At 46.5% G+C, this 17,157-nt stretch overlaps 1 protein-coding gene and 1 non-coding gene across 7 annotated transcripts in view; one reads left to right on the top strand and one right to left on the bottom strand.

Moving 5' to 3' along the window:
- Positions 1-17,157, bottom strand: part of IL15RA (interleukin 15 receptor subunit alpha) — a 45,533-nt gene that overhangs the window by 14,508 nt on the left and 13,868 nt on the right. For 3 of the 6 annotated variants that reach the window (XM_070801989.1, XM_070801990.1, XM_019972943.2), the window contains exons 2-5: positions 11,039-11,233; positions 9,169-9,261; positions 6,158-6,349; positions 5,557-5,589 (exon numbers count right to left, since the gene is read on the bottom strand). In XM_070801989.1, the coding sequence (XP_070658090.1) occupies positions 5,557-5,589; positions 6,158-6,349; positions 9,169-9,261; positions 11,039-11,233 (513 nt within the window). The remainder of the gene's footprint in view (positions 1-5,556; positions 5,590-6,157; positions 6,350-9,168; positions 9,262-11,038; positions 11,234-17,157) is intronic. The other 3 variants (XM_070801992.1, XM_070801993.1, XM_070801991.1) reach the window with 2 other exon arrangements.
- Positions 16,548-16,621, top strand: TRNAG-CCC (transfer RNA glycine (anticodon CCC)). The gene has a single exon. It is a non-coding gene; the product is annotated as a tRNA-Gly (tRNA).

Here is a 17,157-nt window from a genome sequence, read left to right as displayed (position 1 = left end):
TATATGTGGAATCTAACAAGTAACACAAATGAATGTATATGTAAAACGGGAACAGACACAGAGAAAACAAACTTGTGGTTACCAAAGGAAAGAGGGAAGAGAGGGGGGCAAATCAGAGATAGGGAATTAGCAGATATAAACCACCATACACAAAATAGATGAGCAATAAAGATATACTGTGCAGCAGAAGGGCTTACAGACAATTATCTTGTAATAACATGAATGGAGGGAGTATAATCTACAAAAATGCTGCACACCTGAAACTAACATATTGTTGTAAATCAACTATACTTCAGTTTTTGTTTGTTTTTTTTTAATTTTTTTTTTATCATCTATTGGTAGCTGGCTATTCTTTTTTTTTTTTTTTTAACTTTACAATACTGTATTGGTTTTGTCATATATCAACATGAATCCGCCACAGGTATACACGTGTTCCCCATCCTGAACCCTCCTCCCTCCTCCCTCCCCGTACCATCCCTCTGGGTCATCCCAGTGCACCAGCCCCAAGCATCCAGTATCGTGCATCAAACCTGGACTGGCGACTCGTTTCGCATATGATATTATACGTGTTTCAATGCCATGAATGGATGGAGTGTAATCTACAAAAATGCTGCACACCTGAAACTAACATATTGTAAATCAATTATACTTCAGTTTTTAAAAAGTGTTCTCTGTGCATATCCAGGGAATCATCATTTCTTGGCAGTACCTTCAAACTAGCTCAGGCAGATGGTAGGGTCTCTGACATGCTGTGTGCCTGCATTCGCTGAAAGCAGTTATGAAATGAGAATGTCAACACCTTAGTCCCTGCCAATGGTTTCTCTTTTGTGTCTTCCTATACTGAGCACATAGGAAGTGCTGGGTTCAGAGTGGGTAATCAATAAATGATTAATTGATGGAATTAAACCATTAAACTTCTGCAAGCTAAAGAACTGGAAAAGATCAGTTTTCATTCCAATCCCAAAAAAGGGCAATGCCAAGGAATGATCAAACTGCAGTACAACTGCACTCATTTCACATGCTAGCAAGGTAATGCTCAAAATCCTGCAAGCTAGGCTTCAACAGTACCTGAATCGAGAACTTCCAGATGTACAAGCTGGATTTAGAAAAGGCAGAGGAACCAGAGATCAAATTGCCAACATCCGTTGGATCATAGAAAAAGCAAGAGAATTCCAGAACATCTGCTTTATTGACTACGCTAAAGCCTCTGACCGTGTGGATCACAACAAACTGTGAAAAATTCTTAAAGAGATGGGAATACCAGACCACCTTACCTGTCTCCTGAGAAATCTGTATGCAGGTCAAGAAGCAACAGTTAGAACCAGACATGGAACAACAGACTGGTTCCAAATAGGTAAAGGAGTACGTCAAGGCTGTATATTGTCACCCTGCTTATTTAACTTATATGCAGAGTACATCATGTGAAATGCTGGGCTGGATGAAGCACAAGCTGGAATCAAGATTGCCGGGAGAAATATCAATAACCTCAGATATGCAGATGGCACCACCCTTATGGCAGAAAGTGAAGAGGAACTAAAGAGCCTCTTGATGAAAGTGAAAGAGGAGAGTGAAAAATCTGGCTTAAAACTCAACATTCAAAAAACTAAGATCATGGCATCTGGTCCCATCACTTCATGGCAAATAGATGGGGAAACAATGTAAATAGTGACAGACTTTATTTTCTTGGGCCTGAAAATTATTGTGGATGGTGACTGCAGCTATGAAATTAAAAAGCACTGCTCCTTGGAAGAAAAGCTGTGACCAACCTAGACAGCATATTGAAAAGCAGAGCCATCACTTTGCCAACAAAGGTCCATCTAGTCAAAGCTATGGTTTTTCCAGTGGTCATGTATGGATGTGAGAATTAGACCACAAAGAGAGCTGAGTGCTGAAGAATTGATGCTTTTGAACCGTAGTGTTAGAGAAGACTCTTGAGAGTCTCTTGGACTGCCAGGAGATCAAACCATTCAACCCTAAAGGAAATCAACCCTGAATATTCATTGGAAGAATTGATGCTGAAGCTGAAGCTCCAGTACTTTGGCCACCTGATGAGAAGAGTCGACTCATTGGAAAAGACCCTGATGCTGGGAAAGGTTGAAGGTGGGAGGAGAAGGGAATGACAGAGGATGAGATGGTTGGATGGCATCACTGACTCAAGGGACATGAATTTGAGCAATTTCTGGGAGATAGTGAAGGATAGGGAAGCTTGGCATGCTGCAGTCCATGGGGTCACAAAAAGTTGGACACAACTGAGAGACTGAACTGAACTGCAGCTGAAGGACGTGTAAAGTGCCATTTGCTTTTTAATGAGAAATCTGCATGTTGTTGCAGCTTAGGACCATGTCTGGCACAAGATGGGAGCTCAATTTGTATCATTTGAACAGACAAATGATATGATATAGAAGTAGCTCCCTTTAAAGGCTGAGCATGTAAACTGCAGCAGATGTACTTCTGCTCTGAGAGATGGAGGTATAATACAGTCTGAAAGACGAACCCTTCCCCTCGGGTGCACTAAATGGATATGGCAGTGTAAACGCCGTCGTAGCTGACATTCTATCCTTTCATTTCACAACCAGGAATCTTCAAAAATAGCCTAGGTAAGGAGCAGAGGCAGACATTGGAATCATCGAATAAGGTTATTGATTACAAAACAAGGCTGCCAAGTGAGTGCATAGATATAGAAGATAGTGAAATGAGGACCATTTCCCTCAACATGTATTAAAATGTTAGAGCCCTCAAACTCCAATGAGTATTTGCTCCCTCACTTATGGAACATTTACTATTTACCATTTTGTTGCACGAAAAGAGCCACTTTTAAAAGTTGTGAAAGGGACTTCCCTGGCAGTCCAGGTTCAGTCACTGGTCGGGGAGCTAAGACCCCACATCCCTCAGGGCCAAAAACCCAAAACATAAAACAGAAGCAATATTGTAACAAATTCAATAAAGACTTTAAAATGGTCCACATCAAAAAATATCTTTAAATACATAAAAGTCATGATAATCATTTACATGATTCATTTTTTAAGAACTGATATTGGTAATACCAGTGGACTGATTAAAACATTAATATCTACTGAGCAACTGCTATGGTAAAGCATTATTTATATCATCTTCCAAAGATGATCAATCAGTGGCTTATTGCTGCAGAAATAGGAGCCCCTACCGACGCCCAAAGTGCCATGAGTGTCCCTGCCTCTTGTAACCGGCGGGGCACACTCCTAGGGCCCAGGTGGCTGGGACTGTGTGTGACAGACATACTTTGGAGAAACTGTTCATCACTAAGTGTTTCTAGACACCTACCCACTCCAGTGTTCTTGCCTGGAGAATCCCAGGGACGGGGGAGCCTGATGGGCTGCCGTCTATGGGGTCGCACAGAGTCGGACACGACTGAAGCGACTTAGCAGCAGCAGCAGCAGCAGCAGGGTTTTAGTTTTAATTCCTATCTTCTTAGCCGATAAAACTTAAATGGATCTCATTTTCATGTCTTTGCTGACTAGGCCTGTCTTATAGTTAGTGTCTACATTAAGCAGTCTGGAAGAAAAGAAATCTTATTCATGCCACATAAAAGATTTAAAGTTTGTTTTTTTTTTTTTTAATCTCTGTATTTCCACAGTTCCTTGAGCAGAGCTATCTTTGCCTATTGTAGGTATTCAGTTAATGTTTATTATCTGGCATTTTAGAATAAGGGAGAGAATTTTTGATATTTTAATCCAGTGAAAGTCATGAACTGGAAAGAAATACAGATTAGATCTCATAATAAAATAGTTTGGAAATCCACTTTGGAAAAAAATAGCCCTCAAATTTTGTAGGATTTTTTTTCTTTCAGATATACTTGTACATGGGCTTCCCAGCTGGCTCAGTGGTAAAGAATCCACTTGCCACTGCAGGAGATGCAAGAGACTGGGGGGTTCAATCCCTGGGTCGGGAAGATCCCCTGGAGAAGGAAATGGCAACCCACTCCAGTATTCTTGCCTGGGAAATCTCATGGACAGAGGAGCCTGGCATGGAGTCACAAGAGTCACACATGACTTAGGGACTAAACCAGCGCCACCACCATCCTTGCACGTGTGTGAAGCGATATAAGGTTTTCCAGTTAGTCCTCCTTTGTTACGTAGCCCAAGAATGTAAGCAACCCCAAGGCCCAGTAGGGGTTTTGGCTAGATAAATTTTGGCAAATCCATATATTAGAATATCCTGAGCTGTTGGAAAGAATGAGGTGGTTTTTTCGTCTATTGATATGAAAAAATTTCCAAGACATACCATTAGGTAAAGACAAGATGCAGAACAGTGAAAATAATACACCTACCTGTATCGTGTATCTTCTACATGCTATTTACAGATTGACTCTCTCTGAAGGATACCCTGAAATCTAGTAGCAGGAATTCCTGCCTGCCTGCAGGGGGACTTTCAGTCAGAGATGGGCTTTTTACCGTACAGCCTTTTATAACTTTTAATTGTTAAGCCCTGGGCAAATATTAACAGTTCAAGAAAATGACTAAAAAAATGTAAAAGTCTGTAGAAAGATTAATGTAATATGTGACATAAGGAGAAAAATTTGGTCAGCTCTCTGACTTATTGGCCACCTCTTAAATGATAAACATACTTTTGTTTCAACATCATTGTCATTAAATGCCACAGTTTTTCCATGAAAACACTCTCCAGAGAGCCTTTTAAAAATATCTTGCATTGGCATATGTTTTGATCATTCTTAAAACCATTCTAATCAACTAAATGCAAAAACGACCAAAGCCACTTGGTTTTTTTCCCAGAACACACTTGATGCAGATAAAATATAACTACAAAAACTTGAATCATTCTCTAGCCAGGAAACTTGTGAATAGAAATTAGAAATTAATTTTTGCCTGCATTGAAATTATAGTTTTTTTAATCACTGAAAACTTGCATTTCTCCCTGCTTCTGTTTCCTTGCATTTCTCCCTGCTTCTGTTTCCTCCCCTCTCCTTTTTTCTCTCTCTCTTCCCTTCCTCTTTGTCTTTCATTCTTGCAAGCACTTTTCCATTTTCCTCCTTATACTCTCTGGGACTTTCTCTCTCTCCCAGCCTTAAAGTCATGTGTCTTCTGTAAAGATGCCTTTTAGACCAAGGACGAGAACTTCTCGCTGTTGAGTGTATAGTGCTAACTCCCTGTGAAAGATAAGTGCGTCTCATGGCAGAATATCATTTAATCATGTTAACTGGTTTTCCAGTGGGTCCTGAATGAGTCTAGCCCCCAGTTAGTAGGCCTGAACAGCTGCACGAGGGGGCCCTGTGGTGCACCGACGCTGGCTTCTGTACCGATCGCCTGACAGTGAGAACCTACCAAGATTAAGATAAATAGCCAACCTAGAATTCTGCACACACTGTAAACAGCACAATCATGTAACTCATCTACACGGAAACACTTCTGAGAGTGAAAGGGGCAGCTGTTGGTGACCACACTGGAAGAGCAGGCGTAAGTCAGGACCTTCCAGCACCCTGGCACTGAGGTCCCCTGAACATAGACACCACCCCTTGATGCAGATAAAATATAACTACAAAGGACCAAGGAAAATACTCACCGGTCACAACTCTGGGATTGTTCTGATATGCACCTGCAGGGAAGAGATTACAGCTCAGTTATTGCCACGGTCCTGAAGGCACTAATTTCTCTAAGCAGGAGAACTCCTGGACAGTTTGGCTCTCATATTAAAGCCTTGAGAGATTCACAGCTGGCAAAATCAGACTAACTTTAGCACAGAACCAGGATCACTTGTTTCCATGCTGAGCCATGCTTAGGAATCAGAGGCACATTTACAGAACATACAGATTACCCAGAGAGCATGCCCCCATCCCTCACACCGTGATTCCAGATGGCAGAAAGCTTCCTCTGTCCTTCCATGTCAGGAGGAGGCAGATCTTAATCAGATTCTCAGCAAAGGCTCTGCCATGCAACTTAATGTGGGGCAAGACAGTTCTCTCCCCTCTGAAGCAGGGTGGAGCATAGAGCACAGGCCAGAGCGAGAAGGCTGTGGCAGAGAGCAGGAGGCAGAGGGTCACGCAGTCATCCTGATTTTGGATTGGATGGTGTGATGTGATCGGCCTACTCTGGATCTGCACCCGTGTCTCAGAAACAGCCCCCGGGAGCTGCGCTGTCCTCCAGCAGGCAAAGCCAGCACTAACCGGGCGTGTCCTGCAAGGCCGGGTATGTGTGTTCCGGAGCCTTGGCTGCTGTCTGAGCTGGGACGTAGGTGGTCTCCTTACTGACTACCCCTGTGGTTCCCACAGGAGGAGCTGTGGATGGCAGCCTGGAGCCTGGTCCAGTAGCTGGCCTTGTGGCCACTTTGGTGTCTGACTTGGAAGTAAGATCTGGCTCTGCAGGGGAGTGCAAGACATGGATAATGAAAACATTGAGAACAGTGTCTTTTCTCAGCTTCAGAAGAGAGTGGACCAGCACCTCCCGTGAACCCACCCCGGCCAGCCCTCTCCCAGCAAACTCCTCCACAGCTCTGGGAGAAGATCCCTTGAGTGGGCAACATCTTCGTCAGTTCCGAATGGCCAAGAGGCTTTTGTGGACACTAGTGGATTTATGACTATTTATCATGGGCCACATAAGCTAACAATCTCAAAGGTTTGAGTAGAATCAGGCACTGGAGAAGTGGTTACCAGGAGACCCAGCTCAGACAAATGGAACTGGAGATTTCCCTGGTTGTCCATTGGATAAGTATCCACCTGCCAATGCAGCGAACAGGGGGTTCGACCCCTGGTCTGGAAAGATCCCTCATGCTGTGGAGCAACGAAGCCAGTGCACCACAACTGCTGAGCCTGTGCTCTAGAGCCCACCAGCCTCAACTACTGAGTCCATGCTCTGCAACAAGAGAAGCCACGGCAGTGAGAAGCCTGAGCCCTACAACTAGAGTAACCCCCGCCCACCACAGCTAGATAGAGCCCTCACACAGCGGTGAAGAACCAGTGCACCCAAAAAATGAATGAATAAAAATAGTTAAGAAAAGAGGAACTGTACTTGCCAAAGACATCAGGATGCTAATTTTAGTTTACTTTGTACATACTTGCACAAAACTTTTGAAATAAGGGGAACCTGGGATTCAGCCCATCTGACCTTTCGTGAGTGGACCTGAGGGATGCGTCCTGGCTTGGCGCCCATCTCTGGGAGGCGGCTGAGCCACCTGCCTTGCGTTGAGGTCCTTGACCTCCTGTCCCTCACCGGCCAGCAGCTGCCGCAACCTGTAGGCTGCAGTGCACAACCCTGCTGTTCTGTTTCCGTGGTGAATGGGTCTTCCACGGTGATAATACAGTCCTGATGAGCCCAGCCCTGGAGGGGAAGCTGTGACCACACATTCTGGGTTATCCGGCCCCTGGTTAGGGCCTCTGCCCCACGCTCTCCCAGCCACGTGTGCCGGAGGAGTCACTGTGCCCTTTCACCCTCTGTCGGCACCTCGTAGGGCCTAGGCGCTCTGCAGACCATGCTTCCCCTGACTTGGAGCAGGCCCATGAGGTGCCCTGGCCACAGCACCCACCCTGGAGGTTACACTCACACCTGAGATTTCCCTGCATGGCTGCAATCTGCCAAGTGCTTGGGGCATGAAGGCCAGGCTGAGGGAGGTCCCTCGAGCCAGGTGTGACTCGGGTCAAAGGGGTTGTGGGCACCCCAGCCTCTTCTTCCTGTTTGTCATTGGCTCAGTAACTGGAAGGAAACCCTTGCTCCACCCCTCCACCTTCCCTTCAGTGATGGTGCTCAGCCCTGGCCCCCTGAGGGTCGCAGGAGAGCTTCTGGAACTCCAGTAACCAGGTGCTCCCCACCAACCCAGAGTTCCAGATCTCAGAGAGCATCCTCAGTTAAGAACTGGCTCTCTGGGGAGGCAGCCCGAGAAGCGCTGTCAACCACTGTGGGATGGCTGCGCCTGGAAGGAAAGGAGGAGACGGGGCCAGGAGAAGCCTGGCACTGGGGCTTCCCTGATGGCTCAGTGGTAAAGAAGCCACCTGCCGACGCAGGAGACGCAGGTTTGATCCCCGGCCCAGGAAGCTCCCACATGCCGCAGGGAAACTAAACCTAGACTCCACAACTAGTGAGCCAGCGCACTAGAGCCCTCGAGCCACAACTCCTGATCCACGAGCTGCAGCTTCTGAAGCCTGGGCGCCTAGAGCCTGTGCTTCCACAGCAAGAGAAGCCATAGCAATGAGAAACCCATGCACCGGAACGTGACCATAGCCCTTGCTCACCGCAGCTAGAGAAAAGCCTAAGCATCAACAAAGACCCAGCACAGCCAAAATAAATAAAAAATTAATGAAAACCTCACACTGGGTAATGGGCCACAGAGAATCAGGAGTCAAGAGAGGGTGTCAGAAGACACAGGGCAAGTCTTTCCAGGATATTTTGCATCCAAGAGCTCAGATTTTCTTAACAGTGCAGAGGAAACTAGGGTAGAGTTTCCTAAGACTCGGTCAAAATGCAGAATCCTGGCAGCTTTGTGCAAGCGTGTGTACCGAAACAATCACGAGTAGGGTTGTTGGGAGATGGTGTGCTTGGGTCTCTCCCAGTTCTGCACGTCTCGCCAGTGGAGGTCCATCTTTTCAAGGATGCTTAGATGGCCTTGGCAGGTGGAGATAGTACCTCCCTCGGAGCACAGGGCAGATGTGTTCACACCAACATTAAAACATCAGGTTCCTGCTCAGGCTCCCTCCTCTCCAGGGATGTCTGCCGCCCACACGGGCACCTGCTTAGGCCTGTTTAAGGCACGTGTGGACGAGGGACTTGATGAAACCTGCCGGTGGCCCCGCTGCCTGCAGTGCCAGGCAAGAGAGTCCTCCGTCTCTGATCTAGGAGGATTGGGTTTTCTGCCAGTGCCCATGAGGCCCAGGAAGGCTGATACGCAAGGTGGGCAGAACCTCAGCCCCCACCCCCCCCATTCTCGAAGCTACACATCTACCATGAAGTGTGATCTGGCCTAGTAAGAGTGGCTTTTAAACCACTATGAAGTGTGCACCCATGAAGCCTGGTTGTCCAGCAACTTTGGCTTAAAAGAGAAAATGAAGCTAATGTCAGTTCTTATCCTTGACGTGAATAAGGGGTGTTTGCGGTGGAATCCCCGCAGCGGTCCACAGATCTGCAGGCTCTCTGTGGACCTGAGGGCAGCCGAGGATGGGAGTCCTGAGAGAGTCTGCGGCATTCCTACCTTTTCCGGAGGGGGTGGGGCTCTCTGGCTCTGGGGTCAACCCTGTCGGCGCTGCTGTGGAGGGTGGCCTTTGGTGACTCAGGGAGGGGTCTCCTAGAGAGAGGATAACCACACGGCATTTATGATCCCAGGGTGGAACCTGGGGTGGCTTCAGAACTGCATGTAGATAAAAGAATAATAATAATAAATGTATACTTTAAATAAATAATACATTTATAATTTAAAGTGGACACATCTGGCCACCCAGGCCTGGCCAGACACACAGGAGATAAACAGCTGTTTATCTGCAGTTCCCAGTGCAAACAGAGTGCAAAAGTTCAGAGGCAAGTGTCTTATCTTTGGCTAGAATGATAGCAATGACATCAACTCAGCTTTTTAACGCTGGCTTTTCCATGACAAAACAGATGATTACTCAATGGATTGTTCTGGGCACAAGTTGTTGGGGAAATCATGGAGGGAGTGGTTAGTAGTAAAAGGTGGGGCTTTGGGGGCTAAGACCTAAAGGTTCCCCTAGTCTTTGGTTCTAAACATCTATGATTCTAGGCTTACCCCATCTTTCATTCCCCCAACCCCACCCTGCAACCCACCCTGTTCAGTTCAACATCCTTGATTCATTCACCCAGAGGAATTGGAACGTTGAGGAAATGCCCACTTTCTCTACAGTAGGAAGCCCTGATTTTTGCCCCTGGACTACAGTTCCAGTGGGTCCCTGGGCTAGACCAAGGAAAACAGCCATGCTCTCCCCAAAGTTACTGCTCAGACCTGGCCTCGCCCAGCCCATTCCCATGGGCCCAACGGTCCATGCGATGGGCACCCTGTTCCCAGCCCAGCGATGCTTCTGCTATAAGCAGAATGCCTGCCTGGCCTCTGAGCCCTGCACGGTGGCCACGCGGTGGGAGGGCAGGGGCTCAGGGTGATCTCAACACTACAGATTCAATAGGAGACGCTTTTCAAGGAGTCCCCCAGCCATGAATCTGCTCTTGAACAACCCCGTTTGTCTGCTTTCCCCGGAAAGGAGCTGAGAATGTCCGCAAATGTTACGTGAGAACATGTCCCACCTGGACACACACCATGTGTGCAGTAACTATTCAGCACATCCTTCTCTTGGAAGACTATGGGTTGCTCTTTCCTTCTCTAGAGTACAGGGCTTAGTCTTGCTGAAAATAACACTGCTGGCTTCCACTCTAAGATTCTTTGACTTCTCCTGGCATGGTTATCCAGCTGTGGATTTTTTTTTTTTAAAGGTGGGGGAATCCCATAGATCTCTCTTCATTCTTGGTCTGGAGCTCTGGCTGGATCCCAGACAATGTCTGGGCCAGGAGGTCTCTGCTCCATGGGTCTCCCCACTTCTCTCAGGGCAGGTATCAACAGGGGAAGAAGGGCCGTGATTTCCCTGTGGGCTGTCCCCTGGGGAGGAATTGGGCAGCCCTCCAGGGAGCAGGGTGCTATGAGCAAACACCTCTGTCTGTAGCCCAGTTCTTGCTTCTGTGATCTAAAGCACTGATGGTAATAATAGTTAATATTTACCAGAGTTTGCTTACTCCTCCTACAACCCACAATGTTGAAAGGACCTGATGAATCAGGCCCATTTTCTTGATGAGGAATCAAAAGATCGAAGACATTGAGGCCTTTGCCCAAGGTCTCATGGGTGGTTATGTGGCAGAGCCAGGATTTGAATCCAGAACTGTGTGGCCCCCAAAGCCCACGTAGTTCCCCCTCTTTGAGCTGTGTTTAGAGGCCCATTGGTTTATTTAGCCTCAGTCCTCAACCCAGACATGTAGGCTCCTTCATCAGCTGCCCATACTGCGGTCTGCTCTCTGCGTGGCCGTGGCAAAAGGGGTGGAGGGACAGTACTGGGACAGCCACTTACTGATGCACTTGAGGTTGGGAGTGGTCCAGTGGGCGACTTTCGCGGTCTCGTTAAACACACACTGGGTCAAGCTGGAGGTCCCAGCTTTACGCTTGAAGCCAGAATTACAAACATACCGCTCCCTGGAGTTGATGCTGTAACTCTTGACCTGGATGTCTGCATGCTCCACGGATGTGGGAGTCGGGCAGGTGATGCCTACAGAAGCGTAGAAGAGAGAGAAAATGTGAGAGGATTGCAGCTTGCTCTGCAGGATGCTTGGGTGGAAGTCAGTAACTTTAAACCCAAGGGACCCCGGGGATCCACCCCCCAGATTCAAGCATGTGGAAGATGTCGAGTAAGGGCACCCACCATCTAGAAGTGGTCCAGGATCTTTCTTTAAGAGCCAGCCACTGAGCATCACTAGAGCCTGGGGGTCATCAGTGGAGACCCCTCTCCCTGTCCTCTACCCCCATGTCTCCAGCCTCCGTATCTTTCAAACATATCCACCTCTGTCTCTCTCCTACCCTGAACAACAGCAAAAGGCTCCAGATTGCTACCTTTAACAAACCTTCCATTTCCACAAGGCAGCTGGCATCATCTTCATTTTTTAAATAGTTTATGTATTTATTTCTTTGGCTGTGGCATGTGAGATCTTTAGTTGCAGTCTGTGGGATCTAGTTCCCCCACCAGTGATAGAACCCGGGACCCCTGCACTGGGAATGTGGAGTCTTAACCACTAGACCATCAGGGGAGTCCCCAGCAGCATCTTTATAAATGCATATTTGATGACTTCACTTTTTCCTGGTTGCCCACTGCCATCTTTCCTAAGCTGAGTTTAATGTCACTTTCTTAGGAAAGCCCTCCCTCACCCCTGCAGTCACCTGAGTCCCAGAGTTCTGTGTCCTTTTCCTCTACAGTGGGTTCCATCCACAGCTGTATTTAAGACATGGAGCCTTCAAGAAGGCTCTGCTGGCCCCGTCTGCCTCTCCAGCTACTCTTGTCTCTGGCCACACTGGCCTTTGGCCCATCACCATCCCCCATGCCTTCACCATGCCCCCTGCCTCCCCCCATCCCACCCTTCCTAGCTTAGTTCAATGTTACTTCCTCAGGAAAGCCCTCCCTCACAAGGGTCCTCAGTTCTTACAAGGTGAGGACCCAGCCAGGTTACCACCTTTCCTCCAAAGCGGCCTCCTTTAAGACTGAGTCCCATCCAAAGCCAGGAAGAGTTTATTGCAGTTAAAGTTTCAAAGCAAGATTTTCCTGTAGCCACTTGAAATAACTGTATGATTTCTTAATGCTCTTTCCCCTATCAATTCAGTACATTATTAGGTTTTCTTGTGCATGGAAGAGATGGGAGAACTAGTTTCTGAGGGCAAGCTTCGCATATGTGGGGCGGTCGAGGCAGCTGAGAGTGGGCTGTGCTGGAGGCAAAGTCCCACAGGGAAATTCCTCAATAGCATTTGCCATCATCCTGAAGGCTCCTTTCTCAGTTACTAAAGGGTGTGTCTGTGCTGAGTGGCTCGTTGGTTGGGTGCCTGGCTGCCCACAGCTGCCTGCAGAGCTGACTTCCGGGTTCCAGGTTGGGAAATGAGTAAGTCTCTGCTGAGCAGCTGGAGCATCGTGAGGGTTAGGACTCTGGCAAGAGGAGTGAGTGAAGTAATCTTTCTGCCAGCGAGGGACTCTGAGGGGAAGACTGAATGTAGCGCCAGTTGGATTCACAGTCTGGAGGAGGAAGGCGCCCTAACTGCCCCTGTGCCAGGGGTCCAAACTAGGGCTCAAGGGCCAAATCCAGCCTGCCATCTACTTTTGCCAATAAAGTTTTATTGGCACACAGCCTTGCTCATTTGTTCATGAAGATAGATGCTTTCACTCTGCAACAGCAGGACTGAATTGTTACAACAGAGATCTAAATTATTTACTTCCTGGCCCCTTTTCAGGAACAGCCTGCCCCAGGCTGTGTAGCCTTGAAACAAACCACTGCCCTTGTTACTAAGACCAGCTGAGTGAGTCAGCAGAGAACTAGCGCCATCCTCGGAGTAACTGAGGTTGACAAAAGTAACATTGTCCCGCATAAAAAGAAAAACTGCCCCAGGTGGCAAAACTCAGTGTAAGTCAGAAGACAAATGACCAAAATGACAAAAAAAACCCTGCATTTTCTATCACATAGTGTTAACTTCTGTCATGTCAAGAGCTCCTGAAAGTCAATCAAAAGACTGCCAATCCCACAGAAAAATAGGAAAAGAGTATAAACCGGAACTTGACAAAAAAGGAAATACAAATGCTGTTAAATACATTTTAAAAATGCTCAACCTCAGTCATAATGAAGGAAATGTAAAATAAAACTACCTAAGACAGTGCTTTCAGCTCCCAAGTTGGAATAGAGCCAGAAGTTGGTTACTACACCATTACTGGCATGTGGCTCATACAGCCCCAAGTGAGACATACTTGTAATCTAAATACCCATGCATTTTGACCCTGCAATTCTGCTCCCAGGGATTTTATTTTACAGCTATATCTGCATTCCTGTGAAACACTGTTACAACACTTACGCATATACCCTTGAACTCAGCAGTTCCACCTCTAGGATTTGCCTTACTGGTGTATTTATGAAGTGAGTGTGTACAACATTATCCATTAAAATAGCCAGTAAATTACCCTGTGTGTCGTCAGTAGGAGAATAAATAAATTACAATAGAGATTATAGTGCCACTGTACCATGAAGTCCTACCCAGCTCTTTACAATAGAGATTAGAAAAAAAAAGAAAATTTATTTATGCACTGAAGTGGAGAGATTTCCAGGATAAACTGTTAGGTTTGGGAGCAAAGGGACAGAGCACTGTGTTTTATACACTACCCTCAGTGAGAGATGAAGCAATACATATATCCAGTTTTTTGTTTATACATAAAATCTCCAAAAGCATACACAAGAAACTATTCACACTGGAGGTGAGGCAGCTGAGGGATAAGATTGCTGCCTTTTCATGCTTTCTGAATTTTTATTAAAAATGCTTTTGAAATATTTTGTAATGCTGTTTCTTCTGCTGATGTGTACACAGGTTCTTTTTTTTTTTTTTTCCCCCATGATATATGCTGGGGTAACAATCAAAATAGCTAGCAGCCAAACAGTGGCCTGATTCAGACAGCAAACAATCAGAATAGCTGCTGGCATTAACCAGGACCCGATGGGGTGACCACTGGCCACAGATCAAAAGCCACACCAAAGATGAGAACTGGCAGAATATCAGTCATGTATATATATACTATATACTGTTTTAAATATATGAAATACTTCATAATAAAAAAGTGGGGGATGGGATTTAAAAATACCCCACCACAGGAAGTCAGAAATCACAGGACAAAGGAGAACTAAACCACGCGGAGCGTGCTCATTGCTTTTACTGTAACACCATGCCATCTCTGCGTGGAGTCCTAGCTTTCTGCTTTCCTGCCTGACCCTCTGCCCAGGGCTTACCCATCTTCTCCTCCAGAAAGCGCCCTCTGGGTTTCCACACTCCCCAGCTGCTAGCCTAGGTACAGATGTCAGAGAATCACTGCCAGAATGAGTGGGACACGTACTCACCTCTCAGGGTCACCACCTCCTGAACCCCTTCTGCCACATCCTGCTGGCTAGGAGGGCCTCTTTAGACATCAAATCAGAGGGAGCCACATTCAGAGTGTGGTTGGAACAGTTACTGCCAAGTGCTCAGCAGTCTACAGACAGGCCAGCCACCACAGGGCCAGCTGTCAGACCCCCTCCTCCCACTTCAGGGTGTATTGGTGAGGCGTCAGCATCCTCACACCTGAGCACACCTGAGCACACCTGAGTCCAGTGGGTCAGTCACTCTGGGCTTTACTTTGGTCTTCCTAGTCTCAGAAGGGAAAATAGATTGTTTGATTTTCATTCTTAATCCAACACTGACTCTTCTTTTAAAACCCCATCGACATCTAATATTAGATTTTTAAAATATTTATTTACTTATTTAGGGTGCACTGGGTCTCAGTTGCCACATATAGCATCTAGTTCCCCAGTCAAGGAGCATGAAGCCTTAGCCACTGGACCACAAGAGAGGTCCCTAATGTTACATTTTTAAAACTATAATATCCAGCTTGCTGTCCTTTATCACTCCATCCTGACGCTGGCAATGCTCTCTCCACTTACAGTGATTCTATGGTGGACACAGCATTTTCATTCCCTTTTCAATGAGATCATAAGATAACCATTATATTTTAATGTAGTAGTTTTCTAAAAAAAAAATTTTTCCCTATTAACTTGTGTGAACAGAGATCATGGGATAAGCGATCTGGCTGTTTAGGTGTACTCCCTTCCTCCTCCACTCTCTCCATCCGATGTCTGGGTTGCATCTTGCTCACCTGAATCCCTTCCCAAACATTCTTATTCGCCTTGTAGTCCTCAAGTTCAGCTTCATCCACGGATTCCAATTTCGAATCATGTTTTGAATCTATTGATCTTTCCTTGGTCACCTTTTTTTTTTTTTTGGTCCTCACTGTTTTCTATGTTGTCTTCAGGTTTGAGATCATGTGTCAGCAAATTGTCCTACATCTTCTAAATCTGGAAATCCTTTCCTCCATTTAGGGCAATGAATTTCAACTTTGAGTGTTTGTGGCATTCTGAAATAAAACATTTGCCCTGTCACTCGAGGGGATTTAAAAAGTTGAGGCCATGGCAACCGTGTCAGTAAGAGCCACAAGAATCACTGCCGCAGTGTAAGGACGCCGTGCTAATGTGTCATTCTGCAGAGCTGCCTGCTATGTGGGTGGGACAGTTTATTGCATGTCTAAGTACCTAAGTTTATGGCATATGTAATAATTCTAAGTTTGGGGCAGACTTAAGTAAATAGGCAGTCTTCTCCATGGTGGCCTGACTCCACCTTAGATGCATAGTTAACCTGCGACACAGTAAAGATGGGTGTGAGCACCCTGGCAGGATGGAAGAAGCGCTCCTGTTCCTTTGCACTTGGGAGATGGCTGCCCTTGCAGCTCCTGCTGTCACTCATCTGCAGCCCCCACGGGCGGCCGAGCAGCTCCTCCAGCCCTGTGACCCTTTGCTGCAGCTTCTCCCACCTTTGGGCCAGGTGTGTCCAGCTCCAGGATGAGGAGCGCCCCTTGTGGAAGCTGGAGTCTCAGAGGGAAGATGAAGGACCCACATGGGTTCCAGCTCTGCCTCTCGGGTCCCAGGGGGCTCTTGCTTCCCCCCGGTTTACATCCATCTTCCCACCAGACCATGACCTGGAGGCTCCGGCTTCAGATGCAGAAAGGACAGCTCACCTAGACAGTAACTGGCTCCCACAGCAGCACAAGGTGGTTCTGCTCCTCTTAGATCCTTAGGACCACAATCCTGACGGATACAGTCTCAGAGTATCTCCCACAGTTGCTTACTAGTTACAGTGAGAAAATGGTAACTATGTTGCTTCCCACAGTTGGTTACTAGTTACAACAGGGAAAATGGTAACTACCTTGAAGAAAGCTGCCCACCTGAACCAAGTGATCAGACATAACATCACAGGGACGTTCCCCTGGTGGTCTAGTGGCTATGACACTGTATCCCCAATGCAGGGGGCCTAGGTTCGATCCCTGGTCAGGGAACTACATCCTGCATGCTGCAACTAAGACTCGGTGTGGTCAAATAAATAAATTAAATATTAAATAAAAGTAAGATCACCAACATGGAGATACACAGCTGTCATATGCCTCCTGATCTGATTCACTGCCAAGGACACAGGACCACATCTGTGGTCTCCCTCCCCTAAATTCATAACCTGAATCTAACCATGAGGAAACATACAGAATGTTCCAGACTGAAAGAGGCTAAAGAGATATGATAACTAAATGTTACACGTGGTCCTAGATTAGATCCAGAATTAGGAAGAAAACAGCTAAAAGGACATTAATTGGACAACTGACGGAATTTGAAAAAATGGACCTTGTATTAGATAATATTATTATGCCGAGATTAAATGTCCTAATTTTGACAGTCATACTGTGATCTGGTAAGAGTGTTGTGTTTTAGGAAGGTATGTAATAAAATGTATTCCTGGGAAATATACATTGAGATATTTAGGCATAAATATTTCAAGCATAATGTGGCAAACAGTTTAGATGCTTCAGAAGAAGATGTACAT

Source organism: Bos indicus, chromosome 13, assembly GCF_029378745.1.
Source record: "Bos indicus isolate NIAB-ARS_2022 breed Sahiwal x Tharparkar chromosome 13, NIAB-ARS_B.indTharparkar_mat_pri_1.0, whole genome shotgun sequence".
Classification (NCBI taxonomy): Eukaryota; Metazoa; Chordata; class Mammalia; order Artiodactyla; family Bovidae; genus Bos; species Bos indicus.
The sequence above is the reverse complement of the archived record's forward strand: the minus strand, read 5'-3'. Positions and strand labels throughout refer to the sequence as shown.